General features: G+C 41.4%; 1 protein-coding gene across 1 annotated transcript; it reads right to left on the bottom strand.

Annotated features, from left to right (window-relative positions):
• Positions 1-1,236: 1,236 nt before the first annotated feature.
• Positions 1,237-13,312, bottom strand: FGF19 (fibroblast growth factor 19). The gene is made up of 3 exons (XM_077322079.1): positions 12,886-13,312; positions 12,533-12,636; positions 1,237-3,368 (listed from the first exon to the last, which is right to left on the bottom strand). The coding sequence occupies exons 1-3, from the start codon at positions 13,100-13,102 to the stop codon at positions 3,036-3,038; spliced, it is 654 nt and encodes a 217-aa protein (XP_077178194.1). The 5' UTR covers positions 13,103-13,312; the 3' UTR covers positions 1,237-3,035.
• Between the last annotated feature and the right edge of the window lie 14,222 nt (positions 13,313-27,534).

The raw sequence follows: 27,534 nt of genomic DNA on the forward strand, positions 1-27,534 counted from the left end.
CTTTAATTACAATAACTTGAAGGAAATCAAGAAGTTGTACCTGCATTACAAATATGAGGTTAAGTTTCAGTAACTAACTCTTTAATAAACATTAAAATATTTGGGTTCTTATGTTTTCAATGTTTATCTGTCCTATGGTTGGCTTTTAAATGAATGTATAGTTTAAAAATATTTTCTTGCATACACACAGATTATTGTTAGTCATATAGTGGATTTGTGGTGTGGTGGCAGCTGCAGCTAAAGGGAGTTAAAAAAAATCTGTACAGCCAGTCAGATCTCCAGTGGCCTATCAAAAGCCCTGCTGGACAAAAACCCCTTCTTGTCCCTATCCATTTTCTAAAAAATATTTGTTCTACGCCAGTAAAGGTGATCCAGGCACCATATTGGGAACCTGCTGTACAGTAAGCAGAACTCTGCTTCATGTAAGCCTATGTTTTAGCTACCACCACACCATTCTTATAACTTCTGAAGCCATCATTAGATAAGGAGCATACTCTTGTTCCCCATAGCATCTTTCTCTTTTCCACTTGTCATTCTTCCCCATTAGGATAATACCATTTTTGATTTCCAATTTAGGTCTGAGATTTGTTTCAGTGGAAGGCAACATCTCCTAGTATTCCTGATCAAACAAGAACATGAATGACATCCAGGACAGAATCATCAAACCATCTTCCTTTTTTTGCCATCAACTCACACCTGACTAAAACATGATGTGCTTATCATCATGGGGGATTGGAATGCTAAAGTAGGAAGCCAAAAGATAACCGGGATAACAGGCAAGTTTGGCCTTGGAGTACAAAATGAAGCAGGGCACAGGCTGGTAGAATTTTGTCAAGAGAATACAATGGTCATAGCAAACACTCTTTTCCAACAACCCAAGAGACAACTCTACACATGGACATCACCAGACGGTCAACACATAAATCAGACTGACTATGTGCTCTGCAACCAAGGATGGAGAAGTTCTATACAGTCAGTAAAAACAAGACCAGGAGTTGATTGTGGTTCAGATTATCAGCTTGAACTGAATAAATTGAACTGATCTGCAATTTCTGGTTGAAAATGAATAATAAATATGTGCAAATTTGATTAATTTGCTTAATTGTTTCAGGTCAGGAAATCCAACATTTCCTGTTATTGAGTGTGAATAATCACGGTGCTGAATGTCATCATTCAAGTGTATCAAAGAAAGATATAGACCACTCATTGTTTCACTATATTTTATTAATTTAAAAATGCTACACACTAAAGATACAACTATTTTATATACAAAATTAGTTTACTTTCTACTCAGCATTATCAAGATTACAAAAATTACTACATTTGTAAAGACTTTTTTAAAAAAAGAGACCACATTGGAATGCATAAATATAAATTTGAGTATAAATACAATAACAAAATAAACAGATGTATGTGTTTAATAAATTACTTATAAATATAGCATTGACAATGAAGTGCTGAGTCAGGAAAATAATGTTTTTCTTTACTTTTCTGTACATAGCAATACTACTTTATACAAGAACCTTTAGGAAAATGTTGTGTCTCAAGATTAGGATTACCAACTGCCTAGAGTGGAAAAAATATTTTCAGAGGCATACTTGAATGCTGTTATTGAGATGATATTATTTACTTTAATGCCATAAAAGCTTCAACTACCCGTTTCCACCCATTAAGTTTCTAGTAAAAGGACAGATTTTTTCCCCTTTAGGTCAGTTGGCAACCCCTACAGAAGATGACTTCTCTAAATTTTCCTCAAGCTAGTTTAAATGAGTTTATATACAATTTTTTCACAAAACATTGCTTGCTACATTGTATTATCCATTGGCATGCAAATCAACAGGATTTAAAACAATGCCAGCAAGATATATTTCCCTCAAGTCAAGGATTACTCAGCCGGTTGTGTTCATGGCACTAACATCAGTGGCCTTGATCAAAAGTCCAAACTTTTGAATATATATATACATAAAAGTTGGTACAAAACAAATAAGTTGGGTTTTGTTTGATCAACTCAAATTGCTAAAGAAATATGCAAATTTTAAATTACACAAAATTCTTTATCAGATACAAGAGATCTAGTTTTTCTTCCTCTACATATAGCACAATAAAATATAATAGGTTACACGTTCATTTGTATTTGGTAATTCCAGAAGGACAGCAGCCTTTTCTGCAATACTTTTCAAGAAATTTAAAGCTGCAGATATTTGTACCTGTAACAGTACAATCTTTAAAAAAACACTTTTTGGGATTCATCTCCATTGAACAGACCTGGGTAAGATTCTGAGTATAGCTGTTTAGGAGAGCATTGTCAGTCTTTCAGTATATAAAAATAACTTACTTTCTCTTTTACATGATGAAAAACATTGTGAAAATTGAAAAACTGATTATTCTTTTAGCACCAGACATTGGATTACTGAAAAATAAGTCTATCCCATTCACTGGGACGAAATGGCCAGCTCTAAATCAGGCAACCTTTCAGGATAGAAATTGTTATTCCATGGTTAATTTTCCTCAAAGCATTTGCAGATATTTATGAGAATAAATTAATGAATCATGTCTGGGTTTTGTGTATGTCTTTTCTTAGTCAGTTGCACTAGTTTTGTTTCTTACACATTGATGAATTGTATCACATTATTCCTCAATGCTATTGTCATCAGGATTCAAGAGGTGAATAAAAGAATAATGAAGTAGTAAAGTAAAATATTCATGATCTTATCCTTCCAAACACCTCCAAGGCAGAAGAAATTCCTACACAAGATGCATATTTGTCATTCCTGAATTAAACAGCTTTCCTTAAGAAAAAGTTTTTAAAATACCATTGTAGGGTTGGTGTTTTTTCCCTAGACTTTTTTTTGCAGAATTGTTAGAAGTATTTGTGAACAAAGTTTACTTGCAGTTAGTAATGCACAGTAATTGTCCACTTGATGAACAAGGGTAATTCTACACCTAAAGACATTCCCATATTTTGCTAGGTATTCTATCATAGGCTGTGGGTTTGGCTTTTGTTTTTGAGCAAAACTAAAGCAAAGGAACCTTGATTATTTGCCAAAGCTGGGACTTTGCACTGATAATACTTCTGAAGTGATGCCAAAGGGGTCCATGCTGTCAGTTTCAACAGGAGAATTGAAAATATCAGATTCAAGAGGTGGTCTAATATCACCATATTCCCCAAAATCTGTAGACTCCACAGGAACAGTGTTGATTATAGGCAAGAAATGAGACAATGGAAGAAAATCTTTCCCTTTAAATTGTTGTCTTTGTTTGGCACTGCTTAAGGAGACAGAAATACCATATTTCTTTGACTTGTAGACATTGTAGCCATCTGGACGCATTTCCTCTTCAAAAGAACAATCCTCTGTAGAATATCGGAGCTGAAGACAAAGAAATGATAGTTAATATATGTGCATAAGCAAGAAACCTGCAAGAACTTGCAGGGGTCATTTCATTTCCCTCTCTACCTCTTTCCCCTACTATTTCCCCTTTCTGTGCTTCATATCCTTTCCCCTTTCTCTGCTTTCTTCTGTTCTCATCATCCAACAACTTTTGTCATCATCAAACAAACACTCATCAAACAACTTTTCTCATATCTACCCCCTTTTTCAGTGTTTTAAATTATTGATTTACTTCATTTATACCTCCCCCAGTGGGGACTCAAAGCAGCTTACCATGTTCTCTTCCAATTTATCCTCACTACAACCCTGTGAGATAGATTAGGTTAACAGAGAGAGTAACTGGCCCAAGGTCACCTAGCAAGCTTCTTTGAGAGAGGGGATTTGAACCTAGGTCTCCCAAATCCTGGCCTGACACTTTATTTTTATTTATTAGATTTGTTACCTGCTGCTCTCGGAACTGCCTGTCGGTGGGTAACAATAAGAATAAAAACCTGATATATAAAAATATAAAAAAACTTAAACCCAAATCCCAACTTACTCCAGTGATGAGAAAAATACCCCGCCCTCTTCCAACTCCCATAACTGCCCCTACCTCAGGGCCCCAATCCCCAGGGTTGCCAGTAGTTCTAGTTGTTGAGGGGTCTCTGGGATCTCCCGTGCCCTGGCCTCAACCAAAGACTTGGCAGAAGATCTCCATTTTACAGGCCCTGCAGAACCATGGAAACTCCTGCAGGGTTCCTAGCTCTTCTGGGAGTAAATTCCACAAGGTCAGGGCCAGGACCGAAAAGGTTAGTACCCACAGAACACAAGGCCTTGCAGGGAGCATAAGGTGATAGGTGGTCCCTCAGATATATGGGGCCTAGACAGCGACGGGCCTTAAAAGTCAGAACTAGAACCTTGAACTTGATCCAGGCTGCAACTTGCAGCTGTCTCAGCACCGGCTGAATATGGGCCCTACAAGGTGTTTCAGTGAGGACCCTAGATGCTGCATTTTGTTTCAGCTGCAATTTCTGGGTCAAGGACAAGGGTAGGTCCACATACAGTGAGCTACAGAAGTCAATCCTGGAGGTGATCATTACATGTTCTGGGGACAGGTAGAGCACTAGTAGCATTGTCTGGCAGAAATGCCAGGCATGCTACTCTTGTGATCTGTGCCTCCATAGTAAGTGAGGCATCCAAGATCATGCCCAGATTCCTAGCACATGACACAATGTTAAGTTGTACCCCAGCCATGTCAGGTAGATGCGCTTCCTGATCTGCCCCCTTCCCAGCCACATGATCTTAATCTTAGAGGGGTTGAGTTTCAGGCAACTCTTCTCCAACCACCCATTCTACAGCTTCCAAACTGCACTACACTGGCTTTCTGTTTTTCTTCTTTTTCGTTCCCTGGTAGCCTCTCCTTAGGAAAAGTCTGGCCAAGTGTAGTAGCAAGTTACTTAAGTGAGTAGTGTGTGGCCACTTCCTTGGCCAGCCAAGTTGTGCAGGTTGTGTGAAGACTGCCACTGGGCCTGGTGCCTTGCATGGCATCAAGTTGTAGTCACTGCCATACCTGAGCCACTTGTGCAAATGGTATGGTATAAAGTTGTCCAGTGATTGCCAAAATACCCCTGGAAAAGGCCCTTCCCCTGCCTTTTACAGTTAAAAACCAAGGCTTAAAGACTGGCTAGTGTTGTGATTGCCTAGCAACCCCCCACAATATCTGCTGACATTTCAGAGACATCCATCTCCTTAAAACACAGGCATTGAACCTATTATTGTGTGGAGGGTTAACTTCTTGGTTGTTTATCTTTAGATTTCAGATCTTTCTGCAAACCTAGGCATTTTCTCAGTGTGTAGAAAGATTTGTCTTGCCTGTTTATGGCTCTGTTCTCTGGATTTAAGGCAATGGTTACGATTAACTGTATCAATTTTGTAAAATGTTCTAAATCTTTAAATGATGTGTAATATTATATTATTAATCCAAATGTTTTATATCTGAATCTTGTATTAACAAGACTAAGTTGACAAAGTTAATTACAGTAAAAGGAAGCATTCATTACTCAAGTATGGACAATAAAAATATTCGAAAGAAATATATTCATGAACATTATTCTGTTTTACTATACCTATGCAAGATTGTTTAGCAAAGTGGTTCCCAACCTTTTTATCACCGTAGACCGGTCAACGCTTGACAATTTTACTGAGGCCTGGGGGGGGGTAGTCTTTTGCCGAGGGACATCACCGCTGCCTGAGCCCCTGCTTCACTTGCTTTCCTGCCGGTGCCCCTGACTTTCTGCCGCCCGCTGGGGGGTGCTACCAGCAGCAGCTGCGCAGTGCCATGCCGAGGGGGAGCCCCAGCTATGGTGGCTGTCAGAGAGCACCAAAGGTGAGCCGGCGGCAGAGTGGCAGGGCAGCCCCCGAGGCAGCAGCCGGGGAGGAGGACAAGGAGGAGCCGTGGCCCATTACCAACTGATCTACGAACCGGTACCGGTCTCCGGACCGGGGGTTGGGGACCACTGGTTTAGCATCTATACAAAGTATATCAACATGTTTACTAACTGGTTAAAATCTAGATTTTTAAATGGCCTAACAGAATACATGTAAACTTAGATGTCACTTTAAATATAGTACATTATATATTTGTTAAAGCTTTCGCATTACCTCTTGGATGAATTCTAGTTATTGCAGCCAAAGAACATTAATTAGGTTGGTTTATGAGTGGTAAGCTTCCACCTTTTTACTAATATTCAACATTTGCCCATTGTGGCTACGCTGAATCCATTTTGGTTCAGATTCCTAGCCTAGTTTTAATACAGAAACTGCTTTTTGTTATGCTGATTAATAATCTCTGCCAGGAGAGGGACTGGGGGAGAATTCTAATTGGCTTCTGATAACCATGACTGCAGTTTTCGTCTAGATTGCCTGTCTGGTTTAGAAACTGGAGAGGAATTGAATGCATCACTGTTTCTGAGCCTAGTTGACAGGCATATTTCAGAAGGCTGTGCTATATATTTTTTATCTACCTGCAGAGTTTCATCTTGTTTTTTAATATTGTTTAACAGCCACATAAAACTGCTGAATGAAATAATTTGAAGATTTCAGTATGTTGATGATATCCAGCTCAGTTTATCCTTTTGCTGTTATTCAGATGATACTGTAGACATAAACCAGTGTCTAGAACCAGTAATGCTCTAGAAGTGGACTCACTTCTAGTATCCATACGACAAAACAAAGTTCTTTGGCATCTTTAAGACCAAAAAGGTTTTATTCAAGGAATAAGCTCTTGTGTCCATACAAGAAAGAAATGCTGATAAGTAGTTTTTGTGGCAACAGTGGTAGTATTTGGTGTGATGGTGGTATAAGGGTGCTCTCTATGTGCATAGATGCTGAAATGGTGCAAAAGCCAAACGCACTTGCTTTTATTGTACCAGATGGATACTCTCCTGAAGAACAGTGATTGGTTTGCTCATGACTGGATTTTTAATGTTCTGGTTTCCCTGCTCTGAATGCTTCTACTTTTAGAAGTTAGGTCAGTGGCTTCCAGGGTTATGGTCTTTCCAGGGGTGGCACACAGAATGGGGAACTGTATCCTTAGTGGGATTCAGGTGAGTAGTCATGTTAGTCTGAAGCAACAGAACAAAATCTGAGTCCAGCAGCACCTTTAAGACCCACAAAGTTTAATTCTGGGTACAAGTTTTCGTGTGCATTCACACGTCTTCAGAAATGGACATTTTAATAAGGAATCAACTTGCTTGGCAAAATTACCACAAGAAAAGACAAGCCATCCATGACTCTCAATTGGAGTTGCTGAAGAAATAGAAAACCAAAAAACTTCCTAAACTGCAGGCTTCTAATCTTTATAACAAGAACTCCAACAATATAGACAACCTTTCACAGCACAGACTCAGCCCAGCAGAGGAATCAGTACTTTCTTTTGTGGGGACCTGGAAGCTTTAATCCACCGTTTATGTCTGAAGGAGTACTTTCAGCAAGAAAGAACAGCAGCATCTTCACCACTTACCATCACACAGTCTACTGAAAAACAACTACTAGTTCCCCAACCCACTGATGAACAAATATTTTATTTATTTAGATTTAGATTTGTATCCCACTTCTTATGACTTTTGTGGCTTACAATTAAAATTATAAAACAATATCCCATAAAAACCCATGAAAACAACACTACATTACATATAACATCCCACAAGCAAGATGGCAGAACAATAATATCCCCGACCCAACTCTGCTGAATCCAGCCAGAATGTTATTCAGATCTTAAATTAGAATTATAATCCTGGGATGCTCAGATAGGGTGGAACCCCTGATCAAAACTCTGGTCAACCCCCCGCCTCAACCAAATGCCTGGTGGAAGAACTCTGTCTTACAGGCCCATGGAACCTAGACGGCTCCTTCAGGGAGCTTGTTCCACCTGGCTGGGGCCAAGGCCAAAAAGACCCTGGCCATGGTTGAGGCCAGGCAGATATCCCAGGGGTCTGGGACAACCAACAGATTCCTACCCACAGAGCGGAGAGCCCTGCAGGGGGGGGGGGCATAGGCATACAAGTGGTCCCGCAGGTAGGACCCAGATCGCATAAAGCCTTGAAAGTTAAAACCAAACCTTAAACTTGATCCAGAAGCAGACAGCCAGTGTAGATGTCTCAATACTGGTTGAAAGTGGACCCTCCAAGGAGTCCTAGTGAGGACCCTGGCAGCTGCATTCTGTACCAACTAATATTTCTGGGTCAAAGACAAGGTAGGCCTGCGTAGAGAGAGTTACAGAAACCCAGTCTGGAAGTGACCATTGCATGGATTGATGTGGCCAAGTAGTCCAAGGACAGGTATAGCACTATTATCTGAGTTTGGTGCAGGTGAAAAAATGTGGTACCTTCATGATCTGAGCCTCCATGGTAAGGCATCAAATATCACCCTCAAATTTCTGGTGGTCGGTACAGGTGTCAGTTGCTCCCTGTCCAGACATGGGAAGCATGCTGTCTGATCCTGTCCCCTTCTGCCCAACAGGACCTCCGTGTTGGAGGGGTTGAGTTTCAGATGGCTCTCCCTGAGCCTTCTAGCCACTACTTCCAAACAGCTGGGCAAATGTTGCAGCAGGGGGGAGTCTGGCCATCCATCCATCAGAAGATATGTGGATGGCACCCATCTCTATTGGTGACAACCTAGGCCGAAACTCCAGACCAGCTGGGCTATGTACATGTAGATGTTGAAAAGTGTGGGAGAGAATATTGCTCCCTGTGGTACCCCACAGGGAAGTGCCATGGGATCCAATAACTCTTTCCCCACTGCCACCCTCTGAGTCCGATTCTGGAGAAAGGAGACCAGCCATTTCAGTGTGGTCCCCCTAATACTGGTCATAGCAAGGCAGTGGGCCAACAGTTCATGGTTGACCACATCAAATGCGGCTGACAGATCAAAAGTACGAGGATGAACCGCCCCAGTCCAGCTGGTGCCGGATATCATCCATCAGAGCAACCAGCATAGTCTCCACCCCGTGGCCACCACAAACTATCAAAATGAAGCTACGAAAGAAAGAAAGAACGAAAGAACGAAAGAACAAAAGAACGAAAGAACGAAAGAAACCACACATGGACCCTTACTGATGATCACAATGCCACACTGGATTTCTATATCAAATACATTCATAGTAGAGTCCAAAACGATGTGACCAACAAACAACATCATGTACAACAGAAACTCAAACATGTTGAAAGGAAGTCCATAGACAGTCTCAGGAACAATTCAGATATTAAAGAGGCAGACAAAGGTGGAACAGCTCATATCATCATTAATAGATCAGACTGCATCCAGGAGGCTCAAAGACAACTCTCAAATATTGCTTCTTTACAAACAACTAGTCTTATATCCCACACAGGAATCCAAAAATGAACTAAACAAGATTATAAAGGAATTGCCTCTGCACATTCAGGAACAGATCCTTTCAGACACACTACAGGAACCTCAACAAAGTACCTTTTATCTTCTCCCTTAAACATACAAACCTGGCAACCCAGGACACCCCATTATCTCAGGCATAGGCACTATCACCATGGGGGTATCTGGATACATGATTTCTGTTCTAAGACTCTAAGCCATCAGTGCTCCCAGTTATATCCATGACAGAAGAATCATAGAGTTGGAAGATACCTCTAGGGTCATCTAGTCCAACCCCCTGCATAGTGCAGGAATTCACAACTACATCCCCACTCATGGTATGCCAAATTTCATGTCCAAGTGATCCCTCAACCAAAAATCTCCAGAATCCAGCCTAGCCTGGAGGAAATTCAACAGACTATTGCTAATTCTTTTATTATCTGCATGCTAATCTGCTTTTATCCACAGGTTTTACCAACTGTTTTAATCCAATCTTTGGTATACTTATTGCTCAGTTACTTATATAACTTGACTGTAACTAGCCCTTCCTGGCAACTAACCCAGCCCCAGCCCACCTTTATGTATGACTTGAGGAAGTTTGTTTCAATGTATTTGAAGAAGAAGAAGAGTAGTTGGTTCTTATTTGCTGCTTTTCTCTAACCGAAGGAGTCTCAAAGCGGCTTATAGTCACCTTCCCTTTCCTCTCCCCACAACAGACACCCTGTGAGGTGGGTGAGGCTGAGAGAGCCCTGATATTACTGCTCAGTCAGAACAGCTTTATCAGTGCCATGGCGAGCCCGAGGTCACCCAGCTGGCTGTATGTGGGGGACTACAGAATCAAACCTGGTTAGCTGGATTAGAAATCCGCGCTCCTAACCACTACACCAAACTGGCTCTGTTAGTGCTTCAGATACTGAAGAAGTGGGCATGCACACAAAAGGTATGCCCAGAATTAAACTTAGTTGGTTTTAAAGGTGTTACTGAACTTTTATCCCTAGTTACAGTCACTTAGCTCATATGCTCTTTCTTTGACACCAGGTTAAAGCTGTTTTATTTGAAAGATGCACCAGAGTGTGACCCATAATTGATCTCTGACTAGAAAATATTGAGACTGCAGCAAGATGTGCCCGAGTGAAGGCTACAGATTACAAAAGTTGCAACCATCCACTTTCTGTTGAAATTGCGAATACCATCTTAAGTCTAAAGCTGCTTCATTCCCACACAGACAAAACATTTGAAAATGAGCATGTGATTGGATTTGCTAATGAACAAAGACTGTTATGTCAAGAATTTGATTATCAGTTCAGGTTGTTCTAGGCCTTTTTTTGACATTGCTGTTTCCCTTACTACAGCTGTTAATTCTGGTTTGGTCATTAGAGGTGATTGAACTCTTGGTCAATAAAGAAGTATTGCTGATTGCATCTACAACCTAGTAGATAAGTGAAATGGTGCTCCTGGATGAACTCTTACCTGTCCAGTCCCTAAGACATTGTTTTCCTGTACACATGAATCATAGTAGACTTTGGCAAAGATTGCCAGCAAGTAGAATAAACTAGAGCAGGTGTCCCTAACTCTACTTATACATGTGCAATCACTTTAAAACTGATCCAATATCAGTGTAAACTCTGCAATTTATCTATTAGGTCCCGTTTCCTGTGCAGTGCAGTGTCACAGTTGTCACTTATGGAACAAGTTAAATAAGCAGGGCACAATGAGGTTTTTAGTATCTGATTTACAGATCAGATGCATATGGGAGGGGAAAATATTATTTGTGTCCCTATAAAGGCTGTCTGGCCTTTTAAAATAGGTATGTGTTCATGGTAGATCAGTGAAGGTTAGTGCTTCAGATACTGAAGCAATCTCATGTTCAGAACAGTTCATACCTCACTGAAATTAGTGGAAAATCTACCACTGATTTATATAATGGGGTGTTCTGTTAACTCATGCTCTGAGAACTTCAAAGGTGTCTCCTTGTTGACATCAGCCCTGACTGACTGAAATGAAAATTGGAGACAAGCTTGTGTTGTTCCAGATCTGGAGGTGTGTCCACAAACACAATAGCTATTGGATTCCAAACCTGACACAGGTGCACTGGAAATTGGCATTTCTTTCAGATATTCACTCGTCTACTTAAATAGATATCATCCCCACACCAATTAGATTTAAAGACAGCTGGTAGTGCAATTTTGAACTGAGCTATATCACCTAAATCCATTGACTCGTATAGACTTGGAAAAGTGTAACTGTTTAGTATTGCACTGCATGTGTAGCTTATTCAAAGGAGCAACCTTATACACTATGCCTAATCTGAACAGTAAAAAGATAATATGTGGGTTATAGTTCTATGCAATAAATATCATCATGATCCAGCCCAGTTTGTCCCAGTAGAAGAACATGGATTCAACAGTCCTTCAGTTTTTTGAATTCTAAGTAAACATAGAATTTAAATGGGGGGGGGGGAGGAGATGAGAGCTCTCAGTGCATAGAACCCCCTGGAATCCTGAATGTTATTGTGTGAGAAACTGGTTTACATCTGAGCATGTGGAACCCAGGCTGAAATCCTTGCTTAGACAGCTTACTGGGCAGCCCTGGCTGTATCATTATCTCTCAGCCTCATCTACCTCAAGGGTGGTATCCAGGACAAACTGAGATAAAGATTAGCTCTTCAGCCTGGAGCCCCTTGAAGCTGGTTGGAAAATAAATTTTAAAAAATCTTGGTATTCAAATCCCTGGAATGCTGCGTTGCCCTCCTCCCCCTCCCCCTCTCAGGCAGGGTCTGCCTCTATTCATTCCATTAAAGGGGGAAGCGTCCTGACAGTGTCACTGTGAATAATAACAAAGCTCAAACTCTTTCTTTAGACCCTCTTTTATTCACAGCCTTAATTATTCCCTGGCTTAAATTCATTTTATTACTTAGCTGCCTTGTTCTTGTAAATAGTTACGAGATCAGCCATGTATTCCCCGCTTAAATGTTATTATCAATCAAAGTAGCATTCCCATCTCCCCACCCCTCACCCCGGGAGGGGTGTCTTCCAACACTGAGATGCCAACACAACATCGTTTTTCAGAGGAACACTCCCTCCTCCAACCCTCCACCAATTTGTGATCGTGTTTAGACTGCTTTGCTGCCTGCGAATAAGAGAAAATTGGCGGGCTGCTATTGTTTTGTCTGGCTTGGGCAGGCTGGAGGAGTGAGGCGAATGCACGCAAGACATTTCCTCGGGGCTACTGGCCTGCCGGCGGTGATTACCAAGATCGGGGCGCAAACCGCAACTTACAAGCCCGTGTAGCCTCCCTTCCTCTTCCATGCAAAGGTAGCGAGAGCTGTGCACCCCCTTGATCGCCACCGTGCGAACGGACACGGCTCTGATCTCCAGCAAACCTGTGCAGCGAAACAAAACACGACGTTAAGCTCTCCCTGGGCGGGGGCTAAGGCAAGGCAAGGTCGCCTTGGGGAAGCCTCACGCGGGCACGCGCATCACGTAAAGCGTTCCAGGCTAAGATCCCCAGGGATGTCGGGACGTCACAAACTTAACCAAATATGTGAAGCACGCACTCTCTCCCCCCCCCCCCCCAAACACGCCAAAAGCGGCATTGGAGACCCCGGGCGGGGAGCCCGGCTGGTACTCACTGTGCACGCTCTGCGCGCCGGTGCCGTCCACTCGGCCGTCGCCGTTGATCCGCAGGAAGAAGCTGAAGAGCCCGTGCCTGCTGGCGGTGTAGAGGTGCCGGAGCCTCACAGGCTCCCCCCAGCCGTAGTTGACGTGCGGTCCAGCATCCCCGAGAGGCAAGGCTCGGGCGACCATTGCGAGGCAAAGTCCCGCCAGAGCCAGAGGCTTCTGCCACATCTCGGCCAGTTGAGAGAGGACTCCCTTCCAGGCAACCCCAAGCAAACGCAGGCGGAGAGGCAGAGGTTCCCACGGAGGGAGAGAGTGCGGAGGGGAGGGGGCGGTGGGGCTGAGGCTTGGTGCTTTTGGAGCGAATTTCTTCAGGAGGGGTGGTGGGAAATGCAAAGGCAGCCCGCTGCTTTATATAGGGCTCTGTTATCAGCCCGATCGATCAGACTAATGCCCATTCCAATACGGGCTCCGCTCCGTAGCCGGGACCTGCGCCAGTACCCGCCCCGCTGTATTGATCAGGATTACATCATTCCCCACGGGACACCCTTCGGGCTTGGCCCTCCAGCGAGCTTCGGCGAGGCGAAAGTTTGGAATATCAGCGCTGCTCTGTCTTCAGCGTGTGGCTTGGAAAACTGCGGGCACGGAGCGCCCACGATACGGAGAGTGTGGGGTCGGACTTTGAAAAGAAGGTGCGGAAGGAGCCAAGAATAGCGGGATTCGCTTTCCTAGCTTCGCATGGCCTCCCCCCCAGCATATCCTCGGTTCACTTCCCGAGGTGTCAATAACAGGAAAGAGCAGCTTGTGTGTGTTTGAACAATTGGATAAATCGAATTAAACCTGGGGGAAAGTGAGGGAAAAAAATAACTTGTCAAATTTTCAGTTCTTCTGGGAAAATAACTCCCCCCCCCCTTGTCTTTACTTTTCCAAACATAACCTGGTAGATTCCTCCCCTCCCAAAATGATCAGTCAGGCTTTGGGGCAAATTTATGTTATATTGGATGTGTTTATACACCTCCACAGTCTGCCTACCCTACACTATCCAAGCTTTTCATGACCATCTTTCCAAATCACCTAAGCAGCCATGTCCCTGGTCTCTTAAGATAAGCTGAGCATTTAAACTTAGTTCTGAATTAATTGACTTGTAAGACCAATTGCCTTTGTTCTGCAAGGTGCCCAAGCACAGTGGCTGATGCAACACCTCTTGAGATAGACAGGAAGACAGAGGCTGTAAAACAAGAGTAACTTTGGCACCCTGCCTGGTAGGCTCATCAAAGATTCTTATCAAGCACATAAAAGAAATGCCTGTTATTACTTAAATGGCATTATTATCCCTATCCCTATTATTGTTAGGATGTGTATGTGTGTGTGTGATCTTGGTAGAGTACAAAAATACACATTCATGTACAGTCGACCAGTAAAAGTGGCATACTAAACCCCAAAGACAACAAAAATTAAGTCCAATAGCATCTTTAAGATCAACAAAGATTTATTCAAGGCATGAGCTTTCATATGCAGGCACACTTCTTCAGACAAAAAAGAAAAGCTCACACCTTGAATAAATCTTTGTTGGTCTTAAAGGTGCTATTGGACTCAATTTTTGTTGTACTACTTCAGACCAACACGACTACCCACTTGAATCTAAACCTCTAGGAGGCATTCAAGGCATATAGGGGAAGTCCTACTGCTAAATTAGCACTCCTAAATTCTTAGTCTCCCTTCTTTATTTGTGGGCCCATGCAATTAAACCATACATCCTGAGGACTTCTAATCCAATTCCTTTGTCCAGAGGAAGAAGGACTTACATCTAAAGAAGATCCAGTTCATTAATGAGGCTTCATTCCAAATGTATAAAAGATTTCATAAGCATATTGCTAAACCCACTTATTCACTAATTAGGTGTATTATTTCAGTGGAACTTTCTTCAAAGTAAAAATGCAAAAGACTGTAGCCAAAGGCAGCCTGTTTACACTTTTTTCTCATTTTTCATGTTGAAAGCTCCATTTACAACATGATCATAAACAGTTACACCAAAGAAAGAAAGAAAAGAAAAGAAAAGAAAAGAAAAGAAAGAAAGAAAGAAAGAAAGAAAGAAAGAAAGAAAGAAAGAAAGAAAGAAAGAAAGAAAGAAAGAAAGAAAGAAAGAAAGAAAGAAAGAACTGCATCTCTGCTTTGGATACTTTGAAGTGGATAGTTGTATTAGGATGTATAGGATAGTACTGTTAAACTCTTGGCTTTCCATATTTTCTTCCATCTTGTACAGTTGTTCTCCCTTTTTAAAAAAGTTTGAAAACAATGAACAGTTTTTCCTTATGGCTACAGTGCTATCCACACTTGAGAAAAAATCTAATTAATTTTGTAGGGCTTACTCCCCAGTAAACATGTATAAAATTGTGAAAGAGGGCAATAACACAATAGTATTTTGTGTTGAAAACAGCCTCTTCCTTTGGCATCCTCATATACGGAATATGAAAAAGAGTTGGTTTTTGTACCCTGCTTTTCTCTACCCTAAGGAAAGAAAAAGCTTGAGTTCAGCATGAATGCTGCTTCCATTGCAAACATTGTATGACAGTATCAGAAAACTCCTAGCAAAACAAAATGTTAACTCCTAGCAAAACAAAATGTTGCAGTACTTTCCCTATTTCCCACCATGGAAGGAACAATAACATTTGTTAAATAAAATTCTTTCTTTCTTTCTCCTTCCATGGAAAAAATTTGAGTCAACCTAGCAAGGCACAAATTGTTCAGTTAACCTTGTTATTCTAGTTTTGTCCACTAGATAGAGCTTTAAGCCAAATAGAGCTTTACACAACATTTTCTTCATATTTCTCTCTAGATTTCTCCGGTATTAAAGAAAGACGCTTGCTTCTGGGGAGGAAAGCTATGGCAAATCTAGACAGCATCCTAAAAAGCAGAGACATCACCCTGCCAACAAAAGTGCGTTTAGTCAAGGCTATGGTCTTCCCAGTTGCAATGTATGGCTGCGAAAGTTGGACCATAAGGAAGGCCGAGCGTCAAAGAATTGAGGCTTTTGAACTCTGGTGCTGGAGAAGACTCTTGCGAGTCCCTTGGACTGCAAGGCGAACAAACCAGTCAGTCCTAGAGGAGATCAGTCCTGACTGCTCTTTAGAAGGCCAGATCCTGAAGATGAAACTCAAATATTTTGGCCACCTCATGAGAAGGAAGGACTCCCTGGAGAAGAGCCTAATGCTGGGAGAGATCGAGGGCAAAAGAAGAAGGGGACGACAGAGAATGAGGTGGATGGATGGAGTCACTGAAGCAGTAGGTGCAAACTTAAATGGACTCCGGGGAATGGTAGAGGACAGGAAGGCCTGGAGGATCATTGTCCATGGGGTCGCGATGGGTCGGACACGACTTCGCACATAACAACAACAACAAAGAAAGGTACTTTGCATATTAGCTTAGAGTGGTTATCTTTCACAGTCATTGGCTTTATCCTTTGTGTTGAGCACCAATGGTTAAGTAAGCCATTTATCATTTATTACCTCTGCATGGAATCATAGATTGAATCCTAGAATCCTAGAATCCTAGAAGTGGCTGGCTGGAGTCACTGAAGCAGGAGGTGCAAACTTAAATGGACTCTGGGGAATGGTAGAGGACAGGAAGGCCTGGAGGATCATTGTCCATGGCGTCGTGATGGGTCGGATACGACTTCGCACCTAACAACAACAAAGAGTTGGAAGGGATCTCCTGAATCATCTAGTCCAAACCTCTGCACTATGCAGGACACTCACGACCCTATCGCTCATCCACTGTAACCTGCCACCTCCTTGAACGTTCACAGAATCAGCTTTTCTGTCAGATGGCTATGCAGTCTCTGTTTAAAAATCTCTAAAGTTGAAGAACCCACCACCTCCTGAGGAAGCCTGTTGCACTGAGAAACCGCTCTGTCAGGAACTTCTTCCGGATGTTTAGACAGATTTTTTTTTTGCATTAATTTCATCCAATTGGGTCTGGTCCATTCCTCTGGGGCAAGAGAGAACAACTCTACTCCATATATGGCAGCCTTTTAAATACTTGAAGATGGTTATCAGATCCCCTCTCTATTCTCTCCAGGCTAAACAGACCAAGCTCCCCCAACCTTTCTTCATATGTCTTGGTCTCCAAACCCCTCATCATCTTTGTTGCCCTCCTCTGGACATGCTCCTCTTTGTCTTCATGCCTCTTCAACTGTGGTGCCCAAAACTGAACACAGTACTCCAAGTGAGGCTGAACCAGAGTAAAGTGCTACCTTCACCTCCTGTGATCTGGACACGATACTCCATTTGATACAGCCCCAAATCCCATTTGCCTTTTTAGCCATCAAGTTACACTGCTGACTCATGTTCAATGTGTGGTCTACTAAGACTCCTAGATCCTTTTCGCACATACTACTGCCAAGACAAGTCTCCCCCATCCCATATTGGTGTAAATGGTTTTCCTAACTAAATGCAGAACTTTACACTTGTCCCCATTGAATTTCGTTTTAGGCAACTTTTGTTAGCCTAGTTATGTTCACATTGGTTTACTTGCATCGTGTCTGCTGCTTCAGGCATTTCCTTCATTTCTGTGTCTCCATATGTAAGTAAGGAGAAAAATAATGAGTTCCCAAATATATACTGCTCCATATTAAAAACTAAAAGCACAATAAATCAAACACCATTGATTTTGTGGAAGCACCACATGCTCAAATCCTTCCTATGAAATTAATAGGATTTAAAAGTACCTTCTATTTGAATGTGTCCTGCTTCAATGGGGCCTAGTTGTTTGTAAACAACAGCTTACTTTTTGTACACGTAAGAAGAGAGTTGTTTCCCATTTTTATGGGCTCTGATGTCAATATCCATTCACCCTCTCAAACTCTCAGGAGCTCAGTAGAGTTGTAAAATAGGAACTGCAGGAAACAAATAGACTTCTATCCATCATTCAGGCTTTGATGAAAATTCCTGCTAACAGAACATTTGCATTGCATTTGTACAGCCATGTTTCTTAGTATTACTCTTTTATTCAGATGAGCCAATTGGAGCAAAGTTTGGCTGAAAAGTGAGATGATATATAATCAATAATAATAAACTGTGTTCTTCATTCTCAATAATACAGTCCATAAGGAATAAAGACTTGTTAGAATTTATCAGGCTAGTAGACTATTACAATCAATAAACTACAATACATATTCGAACATAATTCTTGAATACAGAATAATCACACAATAAAAGGGAAAAGCTATTAACAGTTTTACAATCAACTAATAATATCAAATTGCAAACTTAAATGGACCCCGGGGAATGGTAGAGGACAGGAAAGCCTGGAGGATCATTGTTCATGGGGTCGCGATGGGTCGGACACGACTTCGCACCTAACAACAACAAATAATATCAAATATATAAACTATACCAATTAAATCAAATTCCTCAGAATATAATCTGCCAAGTTGATTTCAGATTTAATGTAATGAAATAAATTTTACTACAGTTTCTGTGGTCCTTTTGTCAGACCCGGAAAGAAAGTTTAGCAGATGGTTATCAACATAGTGGTTTGGAAAGGTAGTCATAAGGAAAGCTAATGTTTTGACTCATTCAAGTAGATAGCCGGGTTGGTCTAAAGTAGTACAACAACAAAGATTTATTCAAGATGTGAGTTTTCAAGTGCATGCTCACACTTGAAAGCTCACATCTTGAATAAATCTTTGTTGGTCTTAAAGGTGCTATTGGACTCAAATTTTGACTCTTGGCTAAGCATACACCTGGCCACATAAGAGAGGAGGATATTACAATGAGCTCTCCCCTTATATCCTATAACTGTTCTTCCAAGTGGCTGCCAATGACTTTGTTGATTAACCTTATTTCCTAACTAACACCATGTGCAAGCTACCAAATGAGAGTAGAAAAAGAAACATTACGTGCAGGCCAGCAGGGGTAGGCAGAAGAGCAATGCAGGTATAGGGCCATCATTTTGATGACAGGCCAGGCAGTTTTTCTGGAGGCCTCCACTGTGACACAAGCCCTGACAGTCTCCCTTTCTCCAGCCTCACCAATCAGGCACTGGCCTGACCTGACCTGGCCTGGCTGGGGCAGGACTTAGACAGGGAGGCTGAAGGAAGGGTGTGTTCCCTATGGTTTGCCCAGCCTTGGTTCTGTGGCTTTCTCCCTTTGTTTGAATTTGTTTTTTGTCAGGTTGTTAACTTTATACAGTGTTTCTTTGCATTAATTCTTTGTCTTCTTTGTCACAACTGCATTCTGGCGTTATCAGCAGTACGCTGGATACATTTTCAGGGGAAACATTATTATTATTGTTGTTGTTGTTGTTGTTGTTGTTGTTGAATTTATTCCCTGCCGCTCCCCAGAGGCTTGCAGTGGGTTACAACCTCTATTAAAAACCTGGTAAAAAACCCTTTAACAATTAAAACAGATTACTACAACCCCCTCCCCATAAAACCATAAGACACAGTGGCATACTAATAAAATCCTAATCATCTTAAAAGGAGGGGGGGAGGAAGAGGGTTCAGATCAAATTCGCTACCACCGCTTCTGTGGGAGGGGCCCTGATCTACCTGGCTGACCAGCCTTACCCATAGCTCTGAGTAAAGCTGAAAGTGTAAGGCCCTGCGGGGGGGGGGGGGGATAGGACAGCAGGCAGTCCCTCAGATATACAGGGCCCAGACCACGGATGGCCTTGAAGGTCAAAACCAAAACCTTGAAACAGATCTGGGAGCCAGTGCAGGTGCCTCAGCACTGGCTGGATGTGGGCCCTCCAAGGTGTTCCAGTGAGGGCCCTAGCAGCTGCATTCTGAAACAGCTGTAATTTCCAGATCAAGCCCAAGGGAAGGCCATTGTAGTTACAGAAATATATTCTGGAGGTGATCATCGCATGGATCACTGTGGCCAGGTGTTCAGGGGACAGGTAGGGTGCTTGTAGCCGAGCTTGGCAAAGGTGGTAAAATGCCTGGCCAGCTACTCTTTTGACCTGAGCCTCCAAAGTTAGTGAGGCATCAATGGTCACACCCAGATTCCTAGCCTGAGGACGCGGTCTTGAGTTGCTAAGGTGGGGAGATGCACTTCCTGGACTGTGTGCCCATTTCCTCCACCTTTGGGGATCCTCTGAAGATAGTTTGGGGTTGAGGGCTTGCAGAGGATGTGCCCAGAGGATATGCCCAGCTCAGGGGATGTCAGAGTACCTTCATTATTAAGTGGCAGGGGAATCCACAAAGCAGCTTGTCCTTATGTTGAATCCTGTGTCCAGCCATCCCATCCTCTGGCAGGCAGGTCAAACTGTGCCAGGATCTGATGTCCTGTGCTGTGCCAGGCCTCTGGTCATCTGTAACCAGTAAAACTTTAGTCATTTCAACTTCAAGAAGGTTTCTGATGAACCTTTTCTGTTGTGTGGGTAGCCTCTCCATTTCCCCACCCCTTTAGTGCTGGGTCCTCAATCCTCAATCAAAGAAAAGATCTTCCCCAGATACAAGGCTACTTATGAAATGGTCATGATATTTCCATTAAACTCATTGGAAAAGCCTCTGCTTGGCAGTTAAAAGTATCAGTTGGTAGGTGATCTAAAAGACCTTGGCCTGAGACCTTGGAGAACCACTGCCAGTCTGAGAAGGCAACACTGATCTTGATGGACCAGGGGTCTGATTCAGGATTGTTATTGTTAGTTGCGAAGTCAGATTTCTTTGCTGCAGTCCCCATCTGCAGTGATCTTGGAGCCCAGGAAAATAAAATCTGCCACTACCTCCATTTCTTCCTCATCTATTTGCCAGGAATTGAGAGGGCCGGATGCCATGATCCTCGTTTTCTTGATGTTGAGTTTCAAGCCAACTTTTGTACTCTCCTCCTTCACCCGCATCAAGAGGCTCTTTAGTTCCTCTTCGCTTTCTGCCATTAGAGTGGTATCATCTGCATACCTGAGGTGGTTGATATTTCTCCGTGCAATCTTGATCACAATTTGTGACTCATCTAACCCCACCTTTCTCATTGGCATAAATCTTAGTTCTTTGGTTTTATTGTGATACCCTTTTAATAGAAATATCACTTATAATGGTCATAAATTGCCTTTACAGGGTATGTTTTACTAATACTACATCAAATTAGTCTTCAAAATAGTTTCTGAACACAGACTACATTTCTATCTTGATGTTAGAGCAGAGATTAGAGTACTTTCAGGTCATAATCTTTTCAGTAAACCAAATGTGAAAACCTCAGTATTTGTCAGTTGACCAGAACAAAGTTTGAGTCCAGTGGCACCTTTAAGATTAACAACAATTTATTCAAAAAGTGTGCATACACATGAAGGCTTATACCAAATGAATCTTTGTTGATCTTAAAGGTGCCACTGGACTCAAACTTTGTTCTGCTACTTCAGACCAACCTGGCTACCCTCCTGAATCTGTCAGTTTACCAGTTTAAGACTGATAAGCAACCTCAAAACTGGCCAGACTATCGGTACCGGTCTAACATATACTTCTGCTGAAAGCAAGCAAAATGTTCACTGCAGTGAAAAATAATGATTCTGGCCTAAGAAGATTTCCAGTACATAAAACCCAGTGTCTGGAATATAATATGTGAAGAAAGCCTAGCTGGTTAGCAACAACAGAAAAAGAATCAGTACAGGCAAGAAAGTAAATTACAGTAATCTGCTTCGACTGAAGTCTATTGTAGGTTGCCATTGTGCTCGATGGTTCCTGGTTCATGCCTTTTAAAACAATCAAATATATGCAATGTCTTTGACCTAGCAGGTATCAGGCTCATTTGCGGACAACTAGAAAACCTCTCTATCTCTCTTTTTTTTCCAGAAACAAGTTGCGAAAACACTATCTGGGGTCACTAATCTCTAGTTCAACCTAAAAGAGCACATATAAACCAAAGCTTATAGCCAGGTAAATGTACAAACAAACTGGTTGTCAAATGCCCAAAACAAACAATCTGAGAATGAAGAGAACACAGAAAAGAACAGAAGGGCTGTTGCCTTCAAAAATAGCAGTCAAGTTTTGTACGGTCATAAAACACTACTTATCTATACATTATTGTTGGCAGGATTGCACTGACACAGAAAAAGATATGCACACCCTGCCAACAACAAGCTTGCATCAGCTGAATTCTATCGAGGCTGGCTATGTCCCCTCTTCTTCCAGCTGGTATTTAGGCGATGCATGGCCAGGGGTGCTGAGACCTTGGACAGATGACAAAAGATGAGAGCCAAAGGATTTTTGGCCTGCAGCCTGAGACCTGTGGTGGTCTGTTTGGTGGATTGTACCTGCACAGATGTTTTTAGTGACTTCTGATACTAGTATTAGTTGTTTAACTACTTCTGTTTCTTGTATTTCTGTAATCCATTTGGGATTCCTCTGTGGAAAAAAGTGACAAAATATTTAAATGAATACATTACAAATATAGCAATGAACATCTCTCCTTTACTTAAGACAACTTACAATATGAAAAAATGTATAATAAAAACCAATAAAGGCATCAAAACCAAAACATAACCAAAACCAAAAAAGGCAGCATAAAATACATCCGACCCCAATTGCTTTAGATTATAACTGCCTTATCCTGAATCTTTAAGAAGTGGCAAGTTCTTAAAGAGATGGGAATACCAGAGCATCTTATCTGTCTCTTGAGAAACCTATATGCAGGTCAAGAAGCAACAGTGAGAACCAGGCATGGAATCACTGATTGGTTCAACATTGAGAAAGTAGTTTGGCAAGGCTGTATACTGTCGCCTTGCCTATTTAACTTGTATATGGAGCACATCATGAGAAAGGCAGGGTTAGATGAATCACAAATTGAGATTAAGATTGCAGGAAGAAATATCAACAACCTCAGATATGCAGATGATACCACTCTAATGGCAGAAAGTGAAGAGGAACTAAAGAGCCTGTTGATGTGGGTGGAGGAGGAGAGTGCAATAGATGGCTTGAAACTCAACATCAAGAAAACAAACATCATGGCATCCGGCCCTCTGAATTCCTGGCATATAGATGAGGAAGAAATGGAGGTGGTAACAGATTTTATTTTCCTGGGCTCCAAGATCACTGCAGATGGGGATTGCAGCAAAGAAATTAAAAAACGCTTGCTCCTGGGCAGGAAAGCTATGGCAAATCTAGACAGCATCCTAAAAAGCAGAGACATCACCCTGCCAAATAAAGTGCAGTTAGTCAAGGCTATGGTCTTCCCAGTTGCAATGTATGGCTCTGAAAGTTGGACCATAAGGAAGGCCGAGCGTCAAAGAATTGAGGCTTTTGGACTCTGGTGCTGGAGAAGACTCTTGCGAGTCCCTTGGACTGCAAGGCGAACAGATCGGTCAGTCCTAGAGGAGATCAGCCCTGCCTGCTCCTTAGAAGGCCAGATCCTGAAGATGAAACTCAAATACTTTGGCCACCTCATGAGAAGGAAGGACTCCCTGGAGAAGAGCCTAATGCTGGGAGCGATCGAGGGCAAAAGAAGAAGGGGACGACAGAGAATGAGGTGGATGGATGGAGTCACTGAAGCAGTAGGTGCAAACTTAAATGGACTCCGGGGAATGGTAGAGGACAGGAAGGCCTGGAGGATCATTGTCCATGGGGTTGTGATGGGTCGGACACGACTTCGCACCTAACAACAACATCAACAACAAAAGTTGGCTATGTGTTACACTTATCATGGTCCGGTCTGTATGTGGTCTACTGTGGTTACAATTTGACTTTGAAATACCAGAAAAATCCAAGGCTAAGCACAGCTTCCAGCATCTTTTCCAGTTTGGCTCATCAACCTTTCTGTTCATCTGGTATCTTGAAGCCTTCTTAAGAACTCCGTCTTATTACTGAAGCTGGAAGAACTTCTTATGCCTGTGACTTATCTTCCTTGGAAGAAAAAAGCCCAGCTGATTAGGCTGTGTCTTTCTCTTTCTTGAAATTCAAGAAAAGGCAAGGAATAAGCAAGCATTCCTGGCAGCTTTCTTTATCAGTAAAAAGATCCCTCTGTTCTTCCTTGACACAGCTGGACTAGGTAAAAAGAGTTCTGAGTAGAAACAGTAGCATACAGACAACTCTAAGGTACACTTTAGTTTTTGATTATTTATTTAAAATTTAAAATACTTATATCCTGCCCTTCCACAAAGCCTAAAGCAGCTTACAAATGCATGTAAAAGCATAGCAAAAACATGTACAATAATATACACTGAGCTACAACTGCAACACCTACAACATACATCACCACCAGCTGGCAGAAACATTTAATAGTAACTCCACCAAAAATCAGAAGAAATAGTTCAGCTTTGCCCCTTCTAGTATGAGAAAGAGAGCACATCTGGCAAGCTGTTCCAAAATGTTGCCACTGAAAATGAACAGGCTCTGGCTGCGGATGAATGGATCCCCCCCCAGGCACCTGATGATCTTACTTGGTACCTAGGATTGTATGAGGATAGGTGGCCGACTAGATATGTGGGTCCCAGGATAGGAGGGGAATTAATGATAACAACTAAAAGAATGATAGCTATCTGAACATTTTGAATTGGCTGGAAATAGTCAGAAATAATCAGAAGTTGCAACAGCAGATGTTACTCCAGCACTTAAACAGGGGTTAGGGAGACTTAATTTGAGGGACTTTGGTCACCATAGGTGCCTATACAGGCAATTTACATGATTTGACTTTTTATAAAGCTTAGGTTACGTAATGTAAAGAGAGATCCAGAAGGAATATTTGCCTGGGTGTTGTCATCAGTTATAGTTAGATGCTAAAGTAAATGACATCTATATAGTTCCAGCTGATGGCAACTACATGAAAACACCCTTTGGGAGGGAGTAGTTCCTTGTCATAGATAGAATCACCTTGGATCACATAGGTACCACTTCACACCTAAGTTGACCAATAATCACCAGTCATAGGAATTTGCTATCCATTATTTGATGGGACAAAGCAGTAACATAGTCTGCACATGGAATATATCCACACAAAGAAAAGTAGGATGAGAAGGATTTGTTAAGCTAGATCTAAAACTGTAGTGCATTTGAGGAAGTCCCAAAGTTAACTATATTCCCTTCTACCATTATTTCATGTTTCATTATGCTTACACAGAGAATTACCATCTGAAAAGTCACCATATAGTTTTTGTCAATAGTGCATAAAACAACATATTATTAAAAGCTAGTCATTGGTACTTGATGGTTTAAATATTTCTAAATAGAATATTCATTATAGTGTATTTTCAGAATGGTATAACACAAATTAAACGATTCATTAGGAACTAGCAAAATTACATTATTTGCTAGTATCTGCTAAAGCACTGAATAATGAATCAATAATAAATATCACAGAAAGTATAATTGTTTTGTATATTTAGGTTGGGAGGAAAATATTTATGAATGCCATTGCATGTAATCAGTATCAGTTTTCACAGCATTTAAATTTTGTGATGAATAAATTTGACCAAAGGGTCTTACACTGCCTTTTTACTACAGAAACTTCTCTTATTATCTTAACCTTAAAGGAAGGGATCCAATTTAAACTACTTGGTCATGGTGAACAATTAAACATTTGTAGATTAGTTTGTAGATTGGTAAGGAATTAGTTGTGATATTCCTGATTACAATTTCCAAAAAGCTATAATGTGAAGTTTGTCACAATGACTAGTTGCTCAGGGACAGTTGAGGTCAAGAATGGAAGGTCAAAGGCCATTTGAAGCATCCTGCCAATGGCAGCCAGATTTAACCCTTATTTGACAAAGCAGAAGGAACTGATGATCTGATGATCTAAAAGAATGATAGCTATCTGAACATTATATCTGGAAATTTCATTTGGATTGATCCAAACCATGGTTCCCAAACACATTACTTTGACAAGAAATTATATACGGATATCTGAATAATGTTGTTGTTTACAAGTAAGTTGTTTACTTGTAAAGTTGTAAACAGACCAAAAAGGAGAAAGAACAGGCTAATAACTGTTGTTATTGTCCAGGGCGGGGGGAGACCTCTTTTGCACACACAGTTTAGAGATTGTAATTAAAATGCTGTTGTTCAACCGCTTATCCAAATCTGTGCTCCCTTAGTTAATTACTCTCTGCATTCTGGTTAAAATGGTCACTCATAAGAACAAAGTAAGTTGATTAAGGCAGATAACAAAAGACATATATGCTTTGAAATATCATTTGAGTGTGTACAATTTGGACTGGTAAGAAAATTGACAAGCAGATACACTTATGAAATAACAGGTTTTCTTCAATACACTTGAACAAAGTGGCACCTTCAAAGCCAACAAAATGTCCATCACCTGGTACTGGATTCAAACATTCTACTACTACTTCAGATCAACATGATGACCTACCTGAAGTTATCTTCAGTACTCTTGTTTTGCCTTGTCATGTATTTGGAGAAAAACTTGAATTTTCCATGGAGTTAAAATAACTTCACATATGTGAATGTTATAGTTATTTTCATGTTCAGAAATAAAATGTGTACATTACGATAATATTAAAATATGTGCAACATTTTAAAATATGATACATTTATATTAAAAAGCATCTATATAACATCATGAAGAAAACAACCCAAAATAAAGGCTCATAAGAATCAATAATGTAAATTAAATATATCTAATTTTCAAAAACCTGTAGATAATTTTTTTTTTTTGTAATTGGGAGAGCATACAGACAAAAAGACCTTGGTACTCAGTGCTGATCAATACCACTACAAAAACAAACAAACAAACAAACAAAAAAAACCTTTATCAGCTCTTCTTCCTGTAAAGGCCAGTCTTGCCTCAGAGTTACTTGGTACATGGGGCAGGGTCTTTCTGTCTGGTATCTTGGAAATAAATAAGTTGCTGCAATTCATTTTGTTAAAATAGCTTGTGAAAATATGGAATATTCTGCTTAGTGCCTACAGACTCAGATCTTGGAAGCTAAGCAGCATTGGGACTGAGTAGTAATTGGATGGGACACCACCTAAAAATACCAGGATTGGTACCATTACTTACACTAACCAATACTGAACTGTAGGAACACAGAAAGCTGTGGAGCATACATACAGCTTTGCAGCACCATATAGGCAGCGACGTGGAGTGGCACTGCCAGTACGGAATCGGTCTTAGAGGTCTTCAAAGTCAGCCTAGGTCTTCACCATCCTGAATAATTTTGGGTCATCCACAAACTCGGCCACTATGCTAGGGATGAGCAAAAACTGTGTCAGGAACCTCAGGCCAAACTTGGGCCATTTGGGAGCTTGGGAACCAATGCTTGGGGAAGGCTCCTCCTCTGAACATTTACCAGACTTTAGGATGTTTTGGGTCAGCCATTTAAACCAAACAGCTGAGTGAGGCAGGACTTCCCTTTGCAAAAGCCATGCTGATTTCCCCTCAGTAGGCTTTGCTCCTCTATATGTGTAACAATTCTATTTATGATTACAGTTTCTTCTCATTAAGAGCCATTAGACTGACTGGGCTGTAATTTCGTAGTTCCCCTCTAGATCCCACCTTAAAAACTGGTGTCACATTTGCTACTCTCCAGTCTTCTGGTACAATGACTGAATTTAGTGATAGGATGTAGATCAACAATCTCACATCTAAGTTCCTTAAGAACTTTTGGGTGTATGCAATCAAGATCTAGAGACTTTTCAGTTTATAATTTCCCCAGTAGGTCTAGAAATTAATTTCTGGTCACCTCAATGTGACTCAGTTCCTCAGACTGCCTTCTTG

This window comes from Paroedura picta, chromosome 2 (genome assembly GCF_049243985.1).
Source record: "Paroedura picta isolate Pp20150507F chromosome 2, Ppicta_v3.0, whole genome shotgun sequence".
NCBI lineage: Eukaryota > Metazoa > Chordata > Lepidosauria > Squamata > Gekkonidae > Paroedura > Paroedura picta.